The sequence below is a fragment of the Aquarana catesbeiana genome, linkage group LG12, assembly GCF_042186555.1.
Source record: "Aquarana catesbeiana isolate 2022-GZ linkage group LG12, ASM4218655v1, whole genome shotgun sequence".
Classification (NCBI taxonomy): Eukaryota; Metazoa; Chordata; class Amphibia; order Anura; family Ranidae; genus Aquarana; species Aquarana catesbeiana.
The window spans coordinates 37,318,094-37,337,672 of NC_133335.1; the positions used below are offsets into that span (position 1 = coordinate 37,318,094).

General features: G+C 46.3%; 1 protein-coding gene across 2 annotated transcripts in view; it reads left to right on the top strand.

Annotated features, from left to right (window-relative positions):
- The first annotated feature begins 2,234 nt into the window (after positions 1-2,234).
- Positions 2,235-19,579, top strand: part of SERINC3 (serine incorporator 3) — a 37,796-nt gene continuing 20,451 nt past the window's right edge. For both annotated transcript variants that reach the window (XR_012236870.1, XM_073607584.1), the window contains exons 1-4: positions 2,235-2,392; positions 11,819-11,980; positions 15,580-15,773; positions 17,543-17,622. Coding sequence is in view for 1 of the 2 variants with exons in the window: in XM_073607584.1 (XP_073463685.1) it covers positions 2,354-2,392; positions 11,819-11,980; positions 15,580-15,773; positions 17,543-17,622 (475 nt within the window). In the remaining variant the exon portion in view is untranslated. The remainder of the gene's footprint in view (positions 2,393-11,818; positions 11,981-15,579; positions 15,774-17,542; positions 17,623-19,579) is intronic.

Sequence of the window (19,579 nt, forward strand, 5' to 3'; positions counted from 1 at the left end):
TAGGCCGATATGTATTCTTCTACATATTTTTGGTAATAAAAACCGCAATAATGCCGCGTACACACGATAGGATTTTCCGACGGGAAATGTTCGATGGGAGCTTGTTGTCGGAAATTCCGACCGTGTGTAGGCTCCATCGGACATTTTCCGTCGGAATTTCCGACAAACAAAATTCGAGATCTGGAGCTCTAAATTTTCCGACAACAAAATCCGTTGTCGGAAATTCCGATCGTGTGTACACAATTGCGACGCACAAAAGTCCACGCATGCTCGGGAATCAAGCAGAAGAGCCACGCTGGCTATTGAACTTCCTTTTCCTCGGCTCATTGTACGTCACCGCGTTCTTGGCGTTCGCAATTTCCGACAACATTTGTGCGACCGTGTGTATGCAAGACAAGTTTCAGCCAACATCCGTCAGGAAAAAAATCCATGGATTTTGTTGTTGGAAAATCCTATCGTGTGTACGGGGCATAAGCGTATATTGATTGGTTTGCACAAAAGTTATAGCGTCTACGAATTAGGGGGTAGATTTATGGCATTTTTATTATTTTTTTTTTTTTTTTACTAGTAATGGCAGCGATCAGCGATTTTTATCGTGACTGCGACATTATGGCGGACACATCGGACACTTTTGACACATTTTTTGGGATGATTGACGATTATACAGCGATCAGTGCTATAAAAATGCACTGATTACTGTATAAAGTATATATATAATATGAACCACAAAGAGAAAAATTATTCTCACAAGAACGTTGCCAACATCCCAATAGTAATGGTATAGGGACCCTAAATTAGACCCTAAAATATATATATATTTTTTTTATATATGTCTTTTTAATCTTTCTAATAAATGATATTTTATATGGATACATGTTGTTCGCCCTTAAAGTCCCGCTGTACCAGGGGATACTTGTGTCCCTAATTTAGGGTCCCTATACGATTACTGTATAAATGTCACTGGCAGGGAAGGGGTTAACACTAGGGGGGGGGATCAAGGGGTTAATTATGTTCCCCGACTGTGTGTTCTAACTGTAGGGGGAGGGGACTGACTAGAGGAAATGACGGATCGTGATTCCTAGCTATTAGGAACTCACGATCTGTCTCTCCTCACAGAACATAACAGGGATTTTTGTGTTTACACACACACGTCCCTGTTCTGCCTCTCCTGCCCGCGATCGCTCGTGGCCGGCGGTCAGCGCGACCGTCAGCCACTAGCATCGGCACCCCTGCAGTGCAGCGGGCGCGTGCACGCGCCTCCGGCGGCCCCGCGTGCCTGCTATCCCGCTTAAAGGAGCCGACGTATAGCTACATCTGCTTGTGGGATCGCCCCGACCTGCCGCAGTATAATGACGGCGGCCGGTCGGCAAGTGGTTGAACTGTTGAAGTTAAACCGTTGAACCAAAAACCAGAAAAAAAGTCCCTGGCCTTTTCCATAAAATGCACAGATGTGAACTACATCCATAGGAAACCACGTTAAATGGACGGCAGAGTGTTTCTGCAGAACTGAAAACGCACTAAAAAATGCATCGGTGTGAACCAGGCCTATACGCTTATCAACCGCACCTATTAACGAGCATTGGTCCTATAGGCGTCAGTATTGTATGAATAAGTGTGAACGAGTCCTTTTTTTTGCCCCCCCCCCCCAGCCTAGGGGATAATATCACCCCTCCTGGCAATGTTGTCCTCCCCCCGGATCACGAGGGGGTGTGGTGTTCTATCTGATCCTGCCAGAAATCCAGCGCTGTGCGCTCTCAGAACTACACAACATGGAGAGGAGAGGGGGAGGGGTCCTGTAGCGGTGACAACGCTGCTTCCCATTACTGTACACTGAGTGAGCGTTGTCACCCTAGGACAGGAAGTGTGTGTCACTGGCAGGATCACCAGGGGAAAGGGGAAAAAAACCTGAATAAAGAAAACGAATGCAGCCATCTCATGTAAGGAGGGCGATCTGTGACCTCTGGGATTAGACACACTGATGATATGTCTAACACATAACCTCCAGTAATAATAATAGGACGTGTGGTGACACACAGAGAAGCCCTGACTGTATATTGTGTACACAGCACTGCTCTCCAATCACAACCCACACAGCCAGCGGGGGGGGGGGGGGAACACCACATTTACCTCATACGCATGCGCAGTGCCACAAGTCGAGCTCCTCAGGAATGCAGACCGGCTTCTCCTACTACGCCTGCGCGAACTATGCCTTCCTCCTGGAGACGATGGGTGGGGTCCGAGCTGCAGAGGGGAGTGACGTAAGGACGCAGGGCGACGTCAGTGTCTGCAGAGAGACAGGAAGGGAAGGAGGGCTTATTGTTGTCTGACTGTAAACAGAGCCGACCGAGACAACATGGGGGGAGTGCTGGGCATCTGCTCTGTCGCCAGCTGGGTAAGACATGGTTCATCGGGGGATCTATTAGTCATGTCTGGTTATGGGGGTACCTGACTGTCATCTGAGGGGCTACATTGGATTTTGATTAGTCATGTCTGGTTGTGGGGAACCTGTGTGCCCTGTTATTGTAGAGGTGGGACGGGGACTGGTCAGTATGTAGGATGGGGACTGGTCAGTATGTAGGACTGGGACTGGTCAGTAAGATCAGTATATAGGACGGGGACTGGTCAGTATGTAGGACTGGGACTGGTCAGTAAGATCAGTATATAGGACGGGGACTGGTCAGTATATAGGACGGGGACTGGTCAGTATGTAGGACGGGGACTGGTCAGTAAGATCAGTATGTGGGATGGGGACTGATTGGCCAGATTAGTATATAGGACGGGGACTGGTCAGTATATAGGACGGGGACTGGTCAGTATGTAGGACGGGGACTGGTCAGTATATAGGACGGGGACTGGTCAGTATGTAGGACGGGGACTGGTCAGTAAGATCAGTATATAGGACGGGGACTGGTCAGGGACTGGTCAGTATATAGGACGGGGACTAGTCAGTATGTAGGACGGGGACTGGTCAGTATGTAGGACTGGGACTGGTCAGTAAGATCAGTATATAGGACGGGGACTGGTCAGTATATAGGACGGGGACTGGTCAGTATGTAGGACGGGGACTGGTCAGTAAGATCAGTATATAGGACGGGGACTGGTCAGGGACTGGTCAGTATATAGGACGGGGACTAGTCAGTATGTAGGACGGGGACTGGTCAGTATGTAGGACGGGGACTGGTCAGTAAGATCAGTATGTGGGATGGGGACTGATTGGCCAGATTAGTATATAGGACGGGGACTGGTCAGTATATAGGACGGGGACTGGTCAGTATGTAGGACGGGGACTGGTCAGTATGTAGGACGGGGACTGGTCAGATCGGTATGTGGGACGGGGACTGGTTGGTCAGATCGGTATGTGGGACGGGGACTGGTCAGATCGGTATGTAGGACGGGGACTGGTCAGTATATAGGACGGGGACTGGTTGGTCAGATCGGTATGTAGGACGGGGACTGGTCAGTATATAGGATGGGGACTGGTCAGTCAGATCAGTATGTAGGACGGGGACTGGTCAGTATATAGGATGGGGACTGGTCAGTCAGATCAGTATGTAGGACGGGGACTGGTCAGTATGTAGGACGGGGACTGGTCAGATCGGTATGTGGGACGGGGACTGGTTGGTCAGATCGGTATGTAGGACGGGGACTGGTCAGATCGGTATGTAGGACGGGGACTGGTCAGTATATAGGACGGGGACTGGTCAGTCAGATCGGTATGTAGGACGGGGACTGGTCAGTATATAGGACGGGGACTGATTGGTCAGATCAGTATGTAGGACGGGGACTGGTCAGTATATAGGATGGGGACTGGTCAGTCAGATCAGTATGTAGGACGGGGACTGGTCAGTATATAGGACGGGGACTGGTTGGTCAGATCGGTATGTAGGACGGGGACTGGTCAGATCGGTATGTAGGACGGGGACTGGTCAGTATATAGGACGGGGACTGGTCAGTCAGATCGGTATGTAGGACGGGGACTGGTCAGTATATAGGACGGGGACTGATTGGTCAGATCAGTATGTAGGACGGGGACTGGTCAGTATATAGGATGGGGACTGGTCAGTCAGATCAGTATGTAGGACGGGGACTGGTCAGTATATAGGACGGGGACTGGTTGGTCAGATCAGTATGTAGGACGGGGACTGGTCAGTATATAGGACGGGGACTGGTCAGTCAGATCGGTATGTAGGACGGGGACTGGTCAGTATATAGGATGGGGACTGGTCAGTCAGATCAGTATGTAGGACGGGGACTGGTCAGTATATAGGACGGGGACTGGTCAGTCAGATCGGTATGTAGGACGGGGACTGGTCAGTATATAGGACGGGGACTGATTGGTCAGATCAGTATGTAGGACGGGGACTGGTCAGTATATAGGATGGGGACTGGTCAGTCAGATCAGTATGTAGGACGGGGACTGGTCAGTATATAGGACGGGGACTGGTTGGTCAGATCAGTATGTAGGACGGGGACTGGTCAGTATATAGGACGGGGACTGGTCAGTCAGATCGGTATGTAGGACGGGGACTGGTCAGTATATAGGATGGGGACTGGTCAGTCAGATCAGTATGTAGGACGGGGACTGGTCAGCCGTGTTGGTATAGAAGCTGTCAGTCATGGCCGTCCACCAGCAGGAATATATCGCATTGTGTTATTCCTCCTCCGCTGTCCTCTATATATCGGGGTCTCCCGGTGATTGTAGAACGATTGTGGTGTGGAGGACCTGTCTGCGGTCCTATGTTCTCCTGTGATGGTGGGGGGTGGGGGGTGGGGTTGGCTGTCACTATAAAGATGATGTTTTGCTGAATTCCCGTTTTCTCTCCAATCAGTGAGCTCCTCTGTTGTCAGACTGTATCTCTCACCTACACTTCCCCCAGCAGAACAGACATACCAGTACATACCATGTTTCTAGGCTGGTAACACTGGAAGGTCAATTGATAAATGTAACTCTTCGGGATAAAAGTCTTCATTGTCCTGAACATGATGGATCTTTTCAGCTGTGAGATCTGGAAATTCTGGTCACATGGATGAAAACTGAGATCCTTATTCCTCTGCTGGAGCTTTGTGTTCTGTGCTCTAAAGTCTATGTATAGAGAAGAAAAACTTCATTCTTTTGTTTCTGATATAGTAGAGAGGGGCTAAAACCCCTACCAGTTGTTTTGCTGTTTAGGTCCCATTGGGTACATTTTTTTTTTTTTCACTTCCTGTAACAGACACAACAGGAAGTGAGGAAATCGCCAAAATAAGTGTCTTTATTGGAAGCTTCCCCCTTCACTTTTTCCACAGTTTATGTTACAGCCTTATTCCAAAATGGATTCAATTCATTATTTTCCTCAAAATTCTACAAACAATACCCCATAATGACAACGTGAAAGAAGATTGTTTGAAATGTTTGCAAATTTATTAAAAATAAAAAAACAAATAAAAATCGCATGTACATAATGTATTCCCAGCCTTTGCCATGACACTCAACACTGAGCTCAGGTGCCTCCGGTTTCCACTGATCATCCTTGAGATGTTTCTACAACTTGATTGGAGTCCACCTGTGGTAAATTCAGTTGATTGCATATGATTTGGAAAGGCACACACCTGTCTATATAAGGTCCCACAGTTAAAAAGATTGTAAAGTCTTGTATTTTTTTCCTATAAAAATAACAAACATGTTATACTTACCTGCTCTGTTGTAGTGGATTTGCACAGAGCAGCCCAGATCCTCTTCTTCTCAGGTCCCTCTTCTGAGCTCCTGGCCCCTCCCTCCTGTTCAGTGCCCCCACAGCAAACAGCATGCTATAGGGGCGCCTGAGCTGAGTCACAGCTCCCTGTGTCCATTCAGACACGGAGCCCGACCCGGCCCCACCCCCTCTCTCCCCTGATTGGCTAGTTGAGTTTGACAGAAGCAGGAGCCAATGGTGCCACTGCTTTGTCTTAGCCAATCAAGAAGGAGATTCTTGGACGGCTGAGGCACTCGTGGACATCGCTGAACAGAGAGGGACCTCGTAGGATGGGGACAGATCAGTACGTAGGATGGGGACCTCAGGTAAGTGTGAGGGAGGCTGCTGCACACAGAAGGCTTTTTATCTTCATACATAGAATGCGTGAAGATAAAAAAAACCTTCTGCCTTTACAACCCCTTTAACAGTGCATGTCAGAGCACCACCTAAGGAATTGTCTGTAGACCTCGGAGACAGGATTGTATCGAGACAAAGATCTGGGGAAGGGTACAGAAACATTTCTGCAGCATTGAAGGTCCCAATGAGCACAGTGGCCTCCATCATCCGTAAATGGAAGAAGTTTGGAACCACCAGAACTCTTCCTAGAGCGGGCCGCCCGGCCAAACTGAGCGATTGGGGAAGGGCCTTAATCAGAGAGGTGACCAAGAACCCAATGGTCACTCAGACAGAGCTCCAACGTTTCTCTGTGGAAAGAGGAGAACTTTCCAGAAGAACAACGAGGAGCGCCAGTTACCGGCATCTCCGTGTTCACATGTGATTGGACTCAGCCGATCACATGGTTATCGCGGCTCTTTACAGAGATCGGGGTTGCGACGCGTCCTAGCAACACGGCGCGGCCGTTCTGGGACGCCGTCATGTTTTGCCTTCCTCGAACGAGAGCCGAGCCGCCCCGCTGTCATGTGACGGTGGACGGGCGGCAACTAGTTAATGTTGGCTTTGAAATGCTCATCCTTTCCTTCGAGGATTTAAAGAAAAACGAGAGATCCTCTTTCCTGAGTGCTGTAAGAAGTCGTTCTCTCGGGGGACGTTGTGTTTATCACATAGTTCTATCAGGCGAGGTTGTGTACAGGCCACCTATGACACCATTACACCGGCTGAAATAGAAAGTAAAAGTCCCGCTGGAGAAGTCGCTCTTCCTTCATAACTGTCCCTGCTGGCTTTTATATTGACAGACCTGATCCTGGCTCCAGCAGATCGATCTTTGGCCTTGTAACTTAGCAGATTCCTCTTATCTGCCGTATATGGAGACATCTGATCTGTACAGGTTAGACGGGAAGTACAGCCGTGCCAAAGGCACAGGGAAGTTTTTATTTTAGAGATAATTTTTAACGCTGTCTTTCTATAATTGAATTCCTCTATGGAGCCATGCTTGGAAAGGAGAGGTGGAGAGTCACTCCATTTGTGTTATTCAGCTGGTTGTGTAATCTGAGCTTTAGCTGTTCAGCACTTTAAAGCATAACTACAGGCAAAACTTTTTTTTTTTTTCATTTTTGGATAGAGTGGAGATGGATTAGAACACCTGTCCCATCTTTATTGCTGTCTGTGTCCCCGTTATAGAGATACCCCCCTCTCTGTTTGTCCTGTTTACTGTTAACAGTGAAAGTAAAAGGAAATCCCAAATTTTAGAGTTGTCCCCAGAAAAGTATTAGAGGGGAAATCTTCCAATGGTAACACTAGTTCTGATGGCTTGGGGGGTCCCCAAGGAATTCCCTTCCTGTTGGCTATGGGAGAGGAAGTGAAGGAATCGAAATGGGACACAGATGGTGAAAAAACGTTTTTTGACAGAGGTTATAACGTTCCCTTGCTCTATCCAAAGTGGGAAAATAAAGTTTTGCCTATAGTTCTACTTTAACCGGTTGCGGACCGCCCCACGTATATAAACTGCGGGGCGGCGGCTCCTACAGGCGAAATCGCATACCTGTACGTGATCTCTTCTGGGTTTGCATTGCGGAAACACGGCACTGGCGACCAGCTCCCGCTGTGATTGGACACAGCAGGAGCCAATCGGCAGGTCCGCCGGGACCCGCTGATCGTTCACGATCGAGGCAGACAGCTTTTTCTGCTAAGCAGGAACACGGATCTGTCTTGCCAAGTACAAGCAATACCACACAGTTAGAAAGCACCCCCTAGGGCAGTGATGGCAAACCTTGGCACCCCAGATGTTTTGGAACTACATTTCCCATGATGCTCATGCACTCTGCAAGGTAGTTGAACATCATGGAAAATGTAGTTCCAAAACATCTGGGGTGCCAAGGTTCGCCTTTACTGCCCTAGGGACACATTTAACGCTTTGATCACCCCTGATGTTAGCCCCTTCCCTGCCAGTGTCATTAGTACAGTGACAGTGCATATTTGTTTTTAGCACTGATCACTGTATTGGTGTCGCTGGTCCCCAAAAAAGTGTCAGTGTCCGATTTTGCCTGCCGCAAATGTCACAGTCCCACAAAAAATCGCTGATCGCCGACATTACTAGTAAAAAAAAAAAAAAAAAAAAAAATCCCATAGTTTGTAGACGCTATATCTTTTGCGCAAACCAATCAATACACGCTTATTGGGATTTTTTTTTACCAAAAATATGTAGCGGAATACATATTGTGCTAAACTGATGGAGAAATTTGATTTATTTTTTATTTTTTTTATAGCAGAAAGTAAAAAATATATATTGCGGTTTTGTTTTTTTTAAAAAAAAAACAAAACCGCATTATATTTTTTACTTTCTGCTATAAAAAAAAATCTAATTTCTCCATCAGTTTAGCACAATATGTATTCTGCTACATATTTTTGGTAAAAAAAAAATCCCAATAAGCGTATATTGATTGGTTTGCGCAAAAGATATAGCATCTACAAACTATAGGATTTATGGATTTTTTTATTTTTATTATTTTTTTTTTTTTAAATTGTCGGTCTTTTTTTTTTTTTTTTTTTTTTTTTTTGTTTTATAGCGCAAAAAATTAAAACCACAGAGATGATCAAATACCACCAAAAGAAAGGTCTATTTGTGGGGAAAAAAAAGACATCAATTTTATTTTGAGTACAGAGTCGCACGACCACGTAATTGTAAGTTAAATTAACGCAGTGCCGTATCGCAAAAAATGGCCTGGTCAGGAAGGGGGTAAAGTGTGGTGTGTTCTAATCAGTTCTAATTCACTTGGTTTAATACTGTCTAGAGCTCTAGCTGGTGGTGGGAGGTCATAAATGGTCCAAGTAGTAGCAGTATGGATGCCAAGGTTTTCACACCCCTCCTTCAGTGAAGGTGATAGAACGGCAGGACAGCCCAGGTCCCTGATCACATGCTGATTTCCCAGTATGCGGATTTGCAGATCTGCACAGACGTGGTATGAGGTCCATAGATGACCACGGATGACGGTCAGTCTGCACTGTAGGGAGAAGCTTCCATTCTGTAGGGGAGCTCTGAATTGGCAGACATGGAGGTGGTACAGAGTAATAATTTACCAGTGTGATATATAGATTTGTTAACCTTTCTTAATGCCCCCCTAATATCTGCACGGAATGACTTTGTACATGAATTCAGAGGACCTCTATTCACCAGAACACAGAAGCAGACACTGAGTGGTACAAGATAACCTTTAGTGCATTCCACAGACACACAGCACATGATCTAGTGATTGCCAGTCTGAGACAGAGCCAGGATACATTCAGCTACAATTCCAGCTTTTTATAACACTTTAAAAAGTTTGTTCGGGCCAAGCTGGCCCAAATGAACCTTTTTCCATTACCAAATAATGCGGTTGCTGGGTGCACTATATTATACTGTAGCAGCATTAACTACATACAGTATGTGGTGCTGGGTTCCAACAGACAACTGCTGCTGTATTTAAAGAAAAAAACTTGTATTTTTAAAGAAGTACAGCCAAAGCTCATTTGGCTGTACTTGTTTTGTGGATCACAGGAGTACAGTTATTTCTGCACTCCCGTGACCTGTTTCAAGCAGACATTGGGCTCAAGACATGTCGGCTGACGTCACAGAACTGGTCCAGGCTCGGGAAAGATCGTGACCGTATGGTCCCTGGACTGGCACCCAGCTTGGCGCATCACTGAGAGCCTTAGCCAGCTGCTCACGCCCCCTCCACAGCCCAGCGCTCCAGTGAGAGGGGGGGGGGGGGGGGGGGCGGCGGACAGGTTTTATATAGCGCCAACAGTTTGCGCAGCGCTTTACATGAGGGCAGACATTACAGTTACATTACAATTTGGTACCAGAGGAATCAGAGTAATGGAAATACTGGTCCAAACATATTGTTTAAAGTGATAGGAAAGCTGGATTTCTACTTTTAAAGTGGTTCTACGGGCCGAAGGTTTTCTTTTACCTTCATACATTCCCTGTATTAAAGAGGAGTTCCACCCAAAAATGGAACTTCCGCTTTAAGTGCAGGTGACCCCCTGACATGCCACGTTTGACATGTAATTTTTTTGGGGGGACGGGGACGGGTGCCAGAAGGCAGTTCACCTCCCTCCAATCTTCTGGGCCACGTCACAGGTCCCAGAAGATTGCCTGGTCATTCGCAGCGCGCAGCACGGCTCGTGCGCACCACAGTTAGAATACCAGCGCCTCGGAGAGGAGGAGGAGAGAAGCGAGGCTTCCTGCAAACACATCGCTGGACCGTGGGACAGGTGAGTGTCTGATTTATTAAAAGGCAGCAGCTACACTTTTTGTAGTTGCTGACTTTTAAATGGGTGGAACTCCGCTTTAAGGTAAAAAAAACCTTCTATGTGGCCCTGTGGGGTCTCCCAGGTCTCCTGTTGAGGCCCTGTGGGGTCTCCCAGGTCTCCTGTTGAGGCCCTGTGGGGTCTCCCAGGTCTCCTGTTGAGGCCCTGTGGGGTCTCCCAGGTCTCCTGTTGAGGCCCTGTGGGGTCTCCCAGGTCTCCTGTTGAGGCCCTGTGGGGTCTCCCAGGTCTCCTGTTGAGGCCCTGTGGGGTCTCCCAGGTCTCCTGTTGAGGCCCTGTGGGGTCTCCCAGGTCTCCTGTTGAGGCCCTGCGGGGTCTCCCAGGTCTCCTGTTGAGGCCCTGCGGGGTCTCCCAGGTCTCCTGTTGAGGCCCTGTGGGGTCTCCCAGGTCTCCTGTTGAGGCCCTGCGGGGTCTCCCAGGTCTCCTGTTGAGGCCCTGCGGGGTCTCCCAGGTCTCCTGTTGAGGCCCTGCGGGGTCTCCCAGGTCTCCTGTTGAGGCCCTGCGGGGTCTCCCAGGTCTCCTGTTGAGGCCCTGCGGGGTCTCCCAGGTCTCCTGTTGAGGCCCTGCGGGGTCTCCCAGGTCTCCTGTTGAGGCCCTGCGGGGTCTTCAAGCCTCTGGAGTCATAGCTTACACAGGACAGCGGACTCCCTGTGTAAAGCTAGTTATACACTGTTTGAATTTTGGCCGATTTCAATAGGCATTTGGCAAAATTGGAGCCATGGGTGGGTTCACTTGGTAACTCCTAACATGACATAGAGAGTTTTCAAAATCCAAAAGAGGTGAGTGGAAGATTGTCAGCCGGACAGTGACTACATCTAGTCCGTGGCCGTAACTGTTCAGGTATGCAGCGGCTTTTTGAATGCACTAGCTGTCGGTGCAGATTCCCCCATCCCTACTGTGTAATGTGGGTGGTGGAATCTATTAATTTCTGCTGTACAGTCTAAGCGTGTATGGTTAGACCCCGATTGGTTTAATATTGTCACAAGAAGGTTGGATGCTGCCCCTGTCTCTTCCAGGCACACTAAAACGTAAAGAGGGACGCACTGCAACTAGACAGCCCCGTGTGCAAGGGGTACACTTCATATGAATATATATTCCCTAGAACAGACCCGGTGGCCCAGGCGCTGCGGTTTTGTCATCCATGAAGCAATCTCCCCTCCCTTCACTTCATAGTCCTGCAGAAAATCAGAGAGTCATTCCTATACCGATAGCAATGTCTATTCAGTCTGCCAATGTCATTCTTCATTAATAGCTATGTCTGTATTGAACTGTTAGAGTATCCAGTGGAAATTGTGTGCAAACCCTCATGTTCCATAACTAGCAGAATCTCTTTTTCTTTTTTTTTTAATACCTCTTCCCCCATAACTGCAGATGCTTCATAATGACTTTTCTGTCTCTTGCAGATTCCATGCCTGTGTAGCAGTGCCACGTGTATCTTGTGTCGATGCTGCCCCAGCACCGGTAATTCCACGGTGACCCGTCTCATCTATGCATTCCTCATGTTGCTGGGCACTTTCCTGTCCTGTCTCATGCTCACCCCTGGGATATCGGACCAATTGAAAAAGGTAGGTTTGGACCGCATTTATTATATAACACATTAGAGCTGCACAATTAATCGTTAAGAGATCACGATCTTGATTCACCCCCTCTGACCAGCGCTTCAGATTCTTTCATGTAACAAGTATAGTGAGTTCTCTGCTCACTCTGGCAGTCTGCCAAACCGGGCAGTCTGCCAAGTTTTTAACATTGTAACTCTTCCTGCTTCGATCAAAGGGATAAAACTTCTGTATGAATATGCAGGAAGTTTAACCACTTAAAGGGCTCCTTCACACGGACGTGTCCGTGTACGGAGCCGCTCTGCTCACTGGGGGTTCACTCCGCCGATCCCCGCTGATCAGGCAGATGACAGGTCCGTCGCTGCACACATGTCACCGCTGACATCCGGTGCTCCATAGAGGTCTATGAAGCGTCCGTTCAGGTCCGCCTAAAAAACTGACAGGCGGACCTGAACTGATCGTTCGTGTGAAAGAGGCCAAAGTCTAAACCTTTTTCTGACACTTGTTTCTTACAGTTTAAAATCAGATTTTTTTTGCTAGAAAATTACTTGGAAACCCCAAACATTGTATATATTTATTTTAGCAGAGGCCCTAGGGAATAAATTGGCGACTGTTGCAATATTTTATGTCACACTGTATTTGCACAGTGGTATTTCAAACGCAATTTTTTGGGAAAAATACACTTCAATGAATGAATGAATGAAAAGGAAAAAAAAAAAAGGTCCTTGCACTACATAGTTGACAGTAAATATAAAGAAAATTGAATAAGAAAATTGTATGATGTATGGCCAGCCTCAGGCATTGCACACAAATCTGTTCAGCACTTTCAGCCATCCATTTCCCAATACAGTGGAACCTTGGATTACGAGCATAATCCGTTCCAGAAGAATGCTTGTAATACAAAGCACTCGCATATCAAAGCGAGTTTTCCCATAGAAGTCAATGGAAACAAAGATAATTTGTTCCGCATTGACTTCTATTGCATGCAATACCGCATGTGGCCGGAGGTTGGTGGTGGTGGTGGGGGGGGGGGCGGGCGCCAGAGAGCCTCGGAAATACTCGGGGACAGCTCGGCTGAACTCGGAAACCCTCGGAAAGGCTCGGGAACGGAGTGTTTCCTAGTATTTCCGAGGGTTTCCAAAAGGCTCCGAAACTTTCTGAGTGTCACCGGCGCCCCTGCACATCTGGCCAAATGCGGTACTGCACACCCCATTAGCTTGAATTCAAAAAAGTTACTCGTCTTTCAAAGCGCTCATTAACGGCGTTACTCGTTAACCAAGGTTCCACTGTATTAGAAATCTGCTGAGGTTTATGGAATGGTGTGTGTGACGTTTTATTTTATGTAATCATTTCATTAGGATATTGATGAGGGGGTAAAGGAGGAATCGGGGAAGGCAAACTATAAGCAGATGCGATTTTCGGCTGTTCTCATTCATTAGCATGGCCTCCTGTTGTCGGTAATTTCCAGGTTTCATATTTAATCATCTTCACAGTCACTCTTCGGCATGAGAAGAATGTAATGAGGCTGATGATTATTGCTGAGCTTGCCAATACAACTGCATCATTACAATGACATTTGGAATAATTATAACATGATGATGATGATGATGATGAAGCAGCTTTGGAATTTTTGGCATGTATAGCCACACATTGTGTGTACATGTACTATACAGAGCTTTCAGCAGCCACTTAGGTTATAGCTTTAATTTAATTTTAGCTGGTTGTAAACCCTTCCATATACTCAGTGAAGTGACTGGCCTCAGGTGATACACAGAAATGAAACAAATCCTGCTACATAAGTTTTATCTGCTGTCTTCTCTTCATCCATTCAAAGTCCAGAATGTTTTGTCTGAGTGTTCTGAAAAAAAAAGGGGGCGGAGAGCTGAAATTACAGTTCGTGAAAGCTGATTGGAGGGAAGGGACACAGAAGCAAAGCTCAGGCTGTCAATCAGCTGGTCCCTCCCCTGTCACCGTTTTTTCTCTTGGTGTCAGGAAAACTTGTCAGAAGTTACTCATGCTGATAGTAGAGGTACAAAGCATCACAGAAATGACACATAGGGGTTGATTTACTAAAGGCAAATCCACTTTGCACTACAAGTGCACTTGGAAGTGCAGTCGCTTTTTGATCTGAAGGGAAGATCTGAAATGAGGGGAAGCTCTGCTGATTTTATCATCCAATCATGTACAAGCAAAAATGTTGTTTTTTATTTTCCTTGCATGTCCCCCTCAGATCTACAGCGACTGCACTTCCAAGTGCACTTGTAGTGCAACGTTGATTTGCCTTTCGTAAATAAACCCCCCAGTGCTCTGGATAGAGACAAGTACACATTATAGAGGGATATGCTTTGTTCATATTTCATGTCTGAGGTTTACAACCACTTTAACCTCTTAAGGACCAGCCGCCGCAGTTATACTGCGGCAGGTTGGCTCCCCTGGGCAAATCGCTGTAGCTGTACGCCAGCTGCTTTAAGAGCACTAGGGTGCACGCGCGATGACTGAGCCGATGTGTGTGCCCGGCGGCCGCTATGTCCACTGGGCACCCACGATCGCTCCTGAGAAAGACAGAACATGGATCTTCAAACAGACAGATCTACGTTCTGTCAGGGGAGAGGAGACAGATCTGCTGTTCATACTGGTTATGAACAGTGATTGGTCTCCTCCTCCAGGCAGTCCCATCCACCCACAGTTAGAAACACTCCCTAGGACACGCATCATGGTCCCAAAAAAGTGTCAAGTGTCCGATCTGTCCGTCACAATGTCGGAAAAAAAATATTTTTTTTATTTTTGGGAGGGGGGTGTATTTTATTATAGTAAAAAATGTTTTGTTTTTTTTTTTTCAAATTTGTCGGTCTTTTTTTGTTTATAGCACAAAAAATAAAAACTGCAGAAGTGATCAAATACCACCAAAAGAAACCTCCATTTGTGGGGAAAAGAACCACAATTTTATTTGGGTACTACTACCCAAATTGTAGTTTGGCATTACTACCCAATTGTCAGTTAAAGCCACGCAGTGCCGCGCCGCAAAAAATGGCCTGGTCATTAAGGGGGGCAAATCCTTACGGTCCTTAAGTGGTTAAAAAAAATGCAGATTCCCTTTATAAATCGTAACAATCAACCTTTGTTAATACAGTTTTTAATAAACTAACTTTGTTAGAATGTCGCCTCCTTGCAGCGGTTCTCCGAAAGCGGTGAATTTCTAGATCTCAGGCTTTGGTCTTTGTCCTATGGTATCCATTCATAATGGGCTTTTATGCTGGTCACAAGCTGCATGTGAGTGTAATGATGCTTAGCTCTGGACTTAATACCTTGGATCACATGTCCGTATGCTTCATGTTTATCCCAAGGAGATTATAACTTGGAGAGCTGTGCCTCATGTTATACAATGCTCAACAAATTTACATGATGCCAAGTGAGAACACCATTTGGGGGGGGGGGGATCCTGCATAAGTACCTACAACGAAGATCACTAATCAATCTCTCTAGCAGACCTGCAGAGATCATGTCGGCTTTTACTCCCTGGTGTGTAATGTTTAGTTTGTTGTCCACAACGCACAGTAGAAGAATCCTTGGCTGAGGCCCAATGAGTAATATTATTTTCTACTCTCCAGATCCCAGGCTTCTGTGAAGGAGGATTTGGCACAACCATCCCCAGTGTTAATGGCTATGTGGACTGCGATGTTCTGGTTGGTTATAAGGCCGTGTATCGCGTCAGCTTTGCCATGACCATGTTCTTCCTAGTCTTCGCTTTGCTCATGATTGGTGTGAAGACCAGCAAGGACCCCCGGGCTGCCATACACAATGGGTAAGTGGAGCTTCATCTATCACATCACATATGCATGTCCTGTGCGGCTTTGCTGCAGTTCTTAGATCTGTCGGTATACTGCCATCCTTGCTTAAAGGGTTTTTTTTTTTTTCATAAAAATTACAAACATCCCTATACTTACCTGCACTGTGCAAGGGTTTTGCACAGAGCAGCCCCGATCCTCCTCTTCTGGGGTGCCCCGCCGGTGCTCCTGGCTCCTCCCCTGCATCAGGTGCCCTCACGGAGACCCGCTTTCTCTGGGGGCACCCATGCAGGCTCACTCCCGAGTCCCACTGCTGCGTATATTGACACACAGCATGACTCTGTCCCACTTCCGTGTCATTTGATTGACCGCAGCGGGAGCCAGTAGCTCCTGCTGCGATCAATCTGTCCAATGACAGCGAATGAAGCCACTGGGCTCATGCCCATCGCTGAAAGGGGATCGGGCGCAGGTAAGTAAAAGGGAGGCTCTGGGGGAGGGCGCTGCAGCAAAAAAGGTTTTTCATCTTAAAGTGCATGGTAAACCCAATGTCATCCTTCCTAAACTACTGCCATAGGGGTTATCTATAAGGATATACATGCCTCCTGCATTTATCTTTACCTGTCAAATGTCTCCCCTCTGTCTGTTATGAGACCTGAAAAACTGCAGATTCTGTGGGCGGGTCTGTTGTCTGGAGCTTGGTGGGTGGAGTCGTGATGTCAGTAGACTCCCCGCCCACCTCTACACTCCCCTTGTCAATATGCATTTTCTCCTGTGTATTTCTTACACTGAACTTCTGCTATGATCTCTAACATCCAGTGAAAAGACAGGAAAGTAACCACATGACTTCATCATGCCCAATCATGCTGAGGTGTGGAACAGCCAATCCTTGCAGAGCTGCTGAAGAAAGGAGTGGGGGAGGGAATTAAAAAATAATGCATGTCTTAGGCTAGTGCACGAGATATGTAAATCACCTGTCACTCACAGCAAGGGGGAGGATTTGACAAAGTTTTTCTCTGTTTGTTAAGATTTATCTCACTGAACAATAAAAGAGGATTGCTGAGAAATGGATTAACTCTTTGTGGCAAGACTGGGTTCAAATGATAGGAAATCTTATACTCTAAATTATGACAAAAAAAAAAAAAAAATTTGGGTTTACATCCACTTTAATGCATAGAATGCATTAAGGTGAAAAACCTCAAGACTTTTGATGGCTGGATGTGGCCTGCTGGTCTTGTGTTTGACACGTGACCTAGGCAATCCAAGCAGAAGTTCTGCTCCTCTTCCTCTACCCGCAGCTTCTTGGGACACATCACAGGTCCCAGAAGGCTGTGTGACCATTTACAGAGCACAGCATGCCATGTGACGCCACAAGGAGTCACAGCTGGCTTCCCACAGTTAGCATCGTGGCGACAGGGACATGAAGACCGACAAAGAATCAGCCTGGGAGAGGACAGCGCTGGATCCCTGGACAGATAAGTGTTCTTTTTATTAAAAGTCAGCAGCTACAGTATTTGTAGCTACTGACTTTTTTTTAATTTTATTTAATTTTTTTTTTTTTTTTTGAGGGACGCTCAGGTGATACACAGGGACCCTTTTTTTTTTTTTCTCCCTAAGGAACTGCTTTAGTTACAAACATCTCACTACCACGTAGTAAATAAAGTCTCTCTTTTTTCTAATCTAAACCTTTGCCTGTCGTTCTGCCAACCTTTTACGTTGCCCTTGGTAAGAAGGCAGCTCTTTTCTTCAGTCTTTTGCTAACATTTTAATGGACTTGATTTTGTTACAGGTTCTGGTTCTTCAAAGTATTGGCCATTGTCGGTATAATGGTGGGAGCTTTCTACATTCCAGAAGGACCCTTTACAAGAAGTAATTACATATTACCTACTTAGTTATCTATGGCAGTGGTTCTCAACCCTGTCTTCAAGTACCCCCAACAGGTCATGTTTGCAGGTTTTCCTTTATCTTGCACAGGTGCTTTAAATCAGAGTCAATGGCTTGGTATTTTTGGACAGCTATTTTATCTAAGAGAAATTCCCAAAACATGTCCTGTTGGGGGTACTTGAAGACAGGGTTTAGAACCACTGGTCTATGGTATCATTGATTATCCGCCTTCCTTATTGTTGCTCTTTGTTGAGCCTAATCTAACCACATTGGAGCCTCCTCGTATTAGTTCTAGTTTTATCTTATGCTCTTATTAGTGATGCACCAAAATGAAAATTCTGAACCGAAACGGAAAATTAAGGATGCACTTGGCTGAAAACCGAGACCGAAATGGACAGTTTTTAAAATCTATATATAATTGTATTCAGTTTGACTTTTTAAATTTTCTCTTTTCCGCAAAAAAATAAAATAAAAGCTCAAGAAAAATGCATCCCTTTCAACACGATGTAACACGCCTTCCTATTGAAATGCATTGAAAATGTGGCAAAAAACGCACCTGTCTTGCATTTTTAATGCTGTCTTTGAGTCACATGACCTATGAAAATCTCGGCAAAATCATTTTTGGTGGCCATTATCGGCATCTTTTATCCTATCCTATTTTCAGTCGATCATTTTTGGCAGCCGATTATATCGGTGCATCCCTAATTGTTGTTCAACCCCATTAGTGCCCCCTTTCCTCCTTGTAGCTCAGTTCAGTCCTTTCTTCCCCTTTTTTATTATGAATACTCCAGAAACTTTGATACATCTGCTAATAACTTGGTAGCAGTATATTGGGGTGGATTTACTAAAACTGGAGCACTCGGAATCTAGTGCAGCTGTGCATTGTGGCCAATCAGCTTCTAACTTCAACTTGTTCAATTAAGCTTTGGCAATAAAACCTGGAAGCTGATTGGTTTCTATGCACAAGTGAGCCTGATTTTACACAGTCCAGCTTTAGTAAATAAACCCCAGTGTCTGCAGTGAAAGGGAATGAACACACCGATGACATTGATGTCTGCATTGAAGCGCTACTGAGGGTCATGTGGTCTAACTTGCCAACTCCAGGTCATGTGACCCATGGAAGAGGACCCACAAGGCCCAGCAAGACTGGTCTAAAGTTCTGGCATTGGCCATTGACCTAGAACAAGTGACAGTAACTGCAGGCTTTTCACATATCCTGTGGGTTCTGGCTTCAGCCTTGAAGCATTAAGGTTGGGGGTTCAGACCGCGCACAGAATTCAGTCATAGGTCAAGGTGGGGTAATGATCACTAAAACAAATAGTATCCGGGTTAAAAAATAGTATTGTGTGGTTCATAGTAAAGCAAGCCATATAAGACTTGGGGAACTGTTAGAATTAGAGGTTGGCTGCAGAGAAAAAGAGTAGGTTGTGATAAAAGAGATGGATAGATAGATATGTACTCACTTAGCTATATCTCTAAGTGAAAATGTCCAAATTGGGCCAAAGTGTCAATAATGTGTGTGGCCACGATTATTTTCCAGCACTGTCCTAACCATCTTGGGTTCACCAGAGTTTCACAGGTTGCCACTGGAGTCCTCTTCCACATCATGGAGCTGGTGGATGTTAGAGACCTTGCGCTCCTCCACCTTCAGTTTTGAGGATGCCCCACAGATGCACAATAGGGTTTATGTCTGGAGACATGCTTGGCCAGTCCATCATCTTTACCCTCAGCTTCTTTAGCAGGGCAGTTGTCGTCTTGGAGGTGTGTTTGGGGTCGTTATGTCGGAATACTGCCCTGCGGCCCAGTCTCTGAAGGGAGGGGATCATGCTCTGCTTCAGTATGTCACAGTACTTGTTGGCATTCATGGTTCCCTCAATGAACTGTAGCTTCCCAGTGCCGGTGTTCTGCTGAAAAAGGTCCCCCATCGGATAATGTCCGCCCT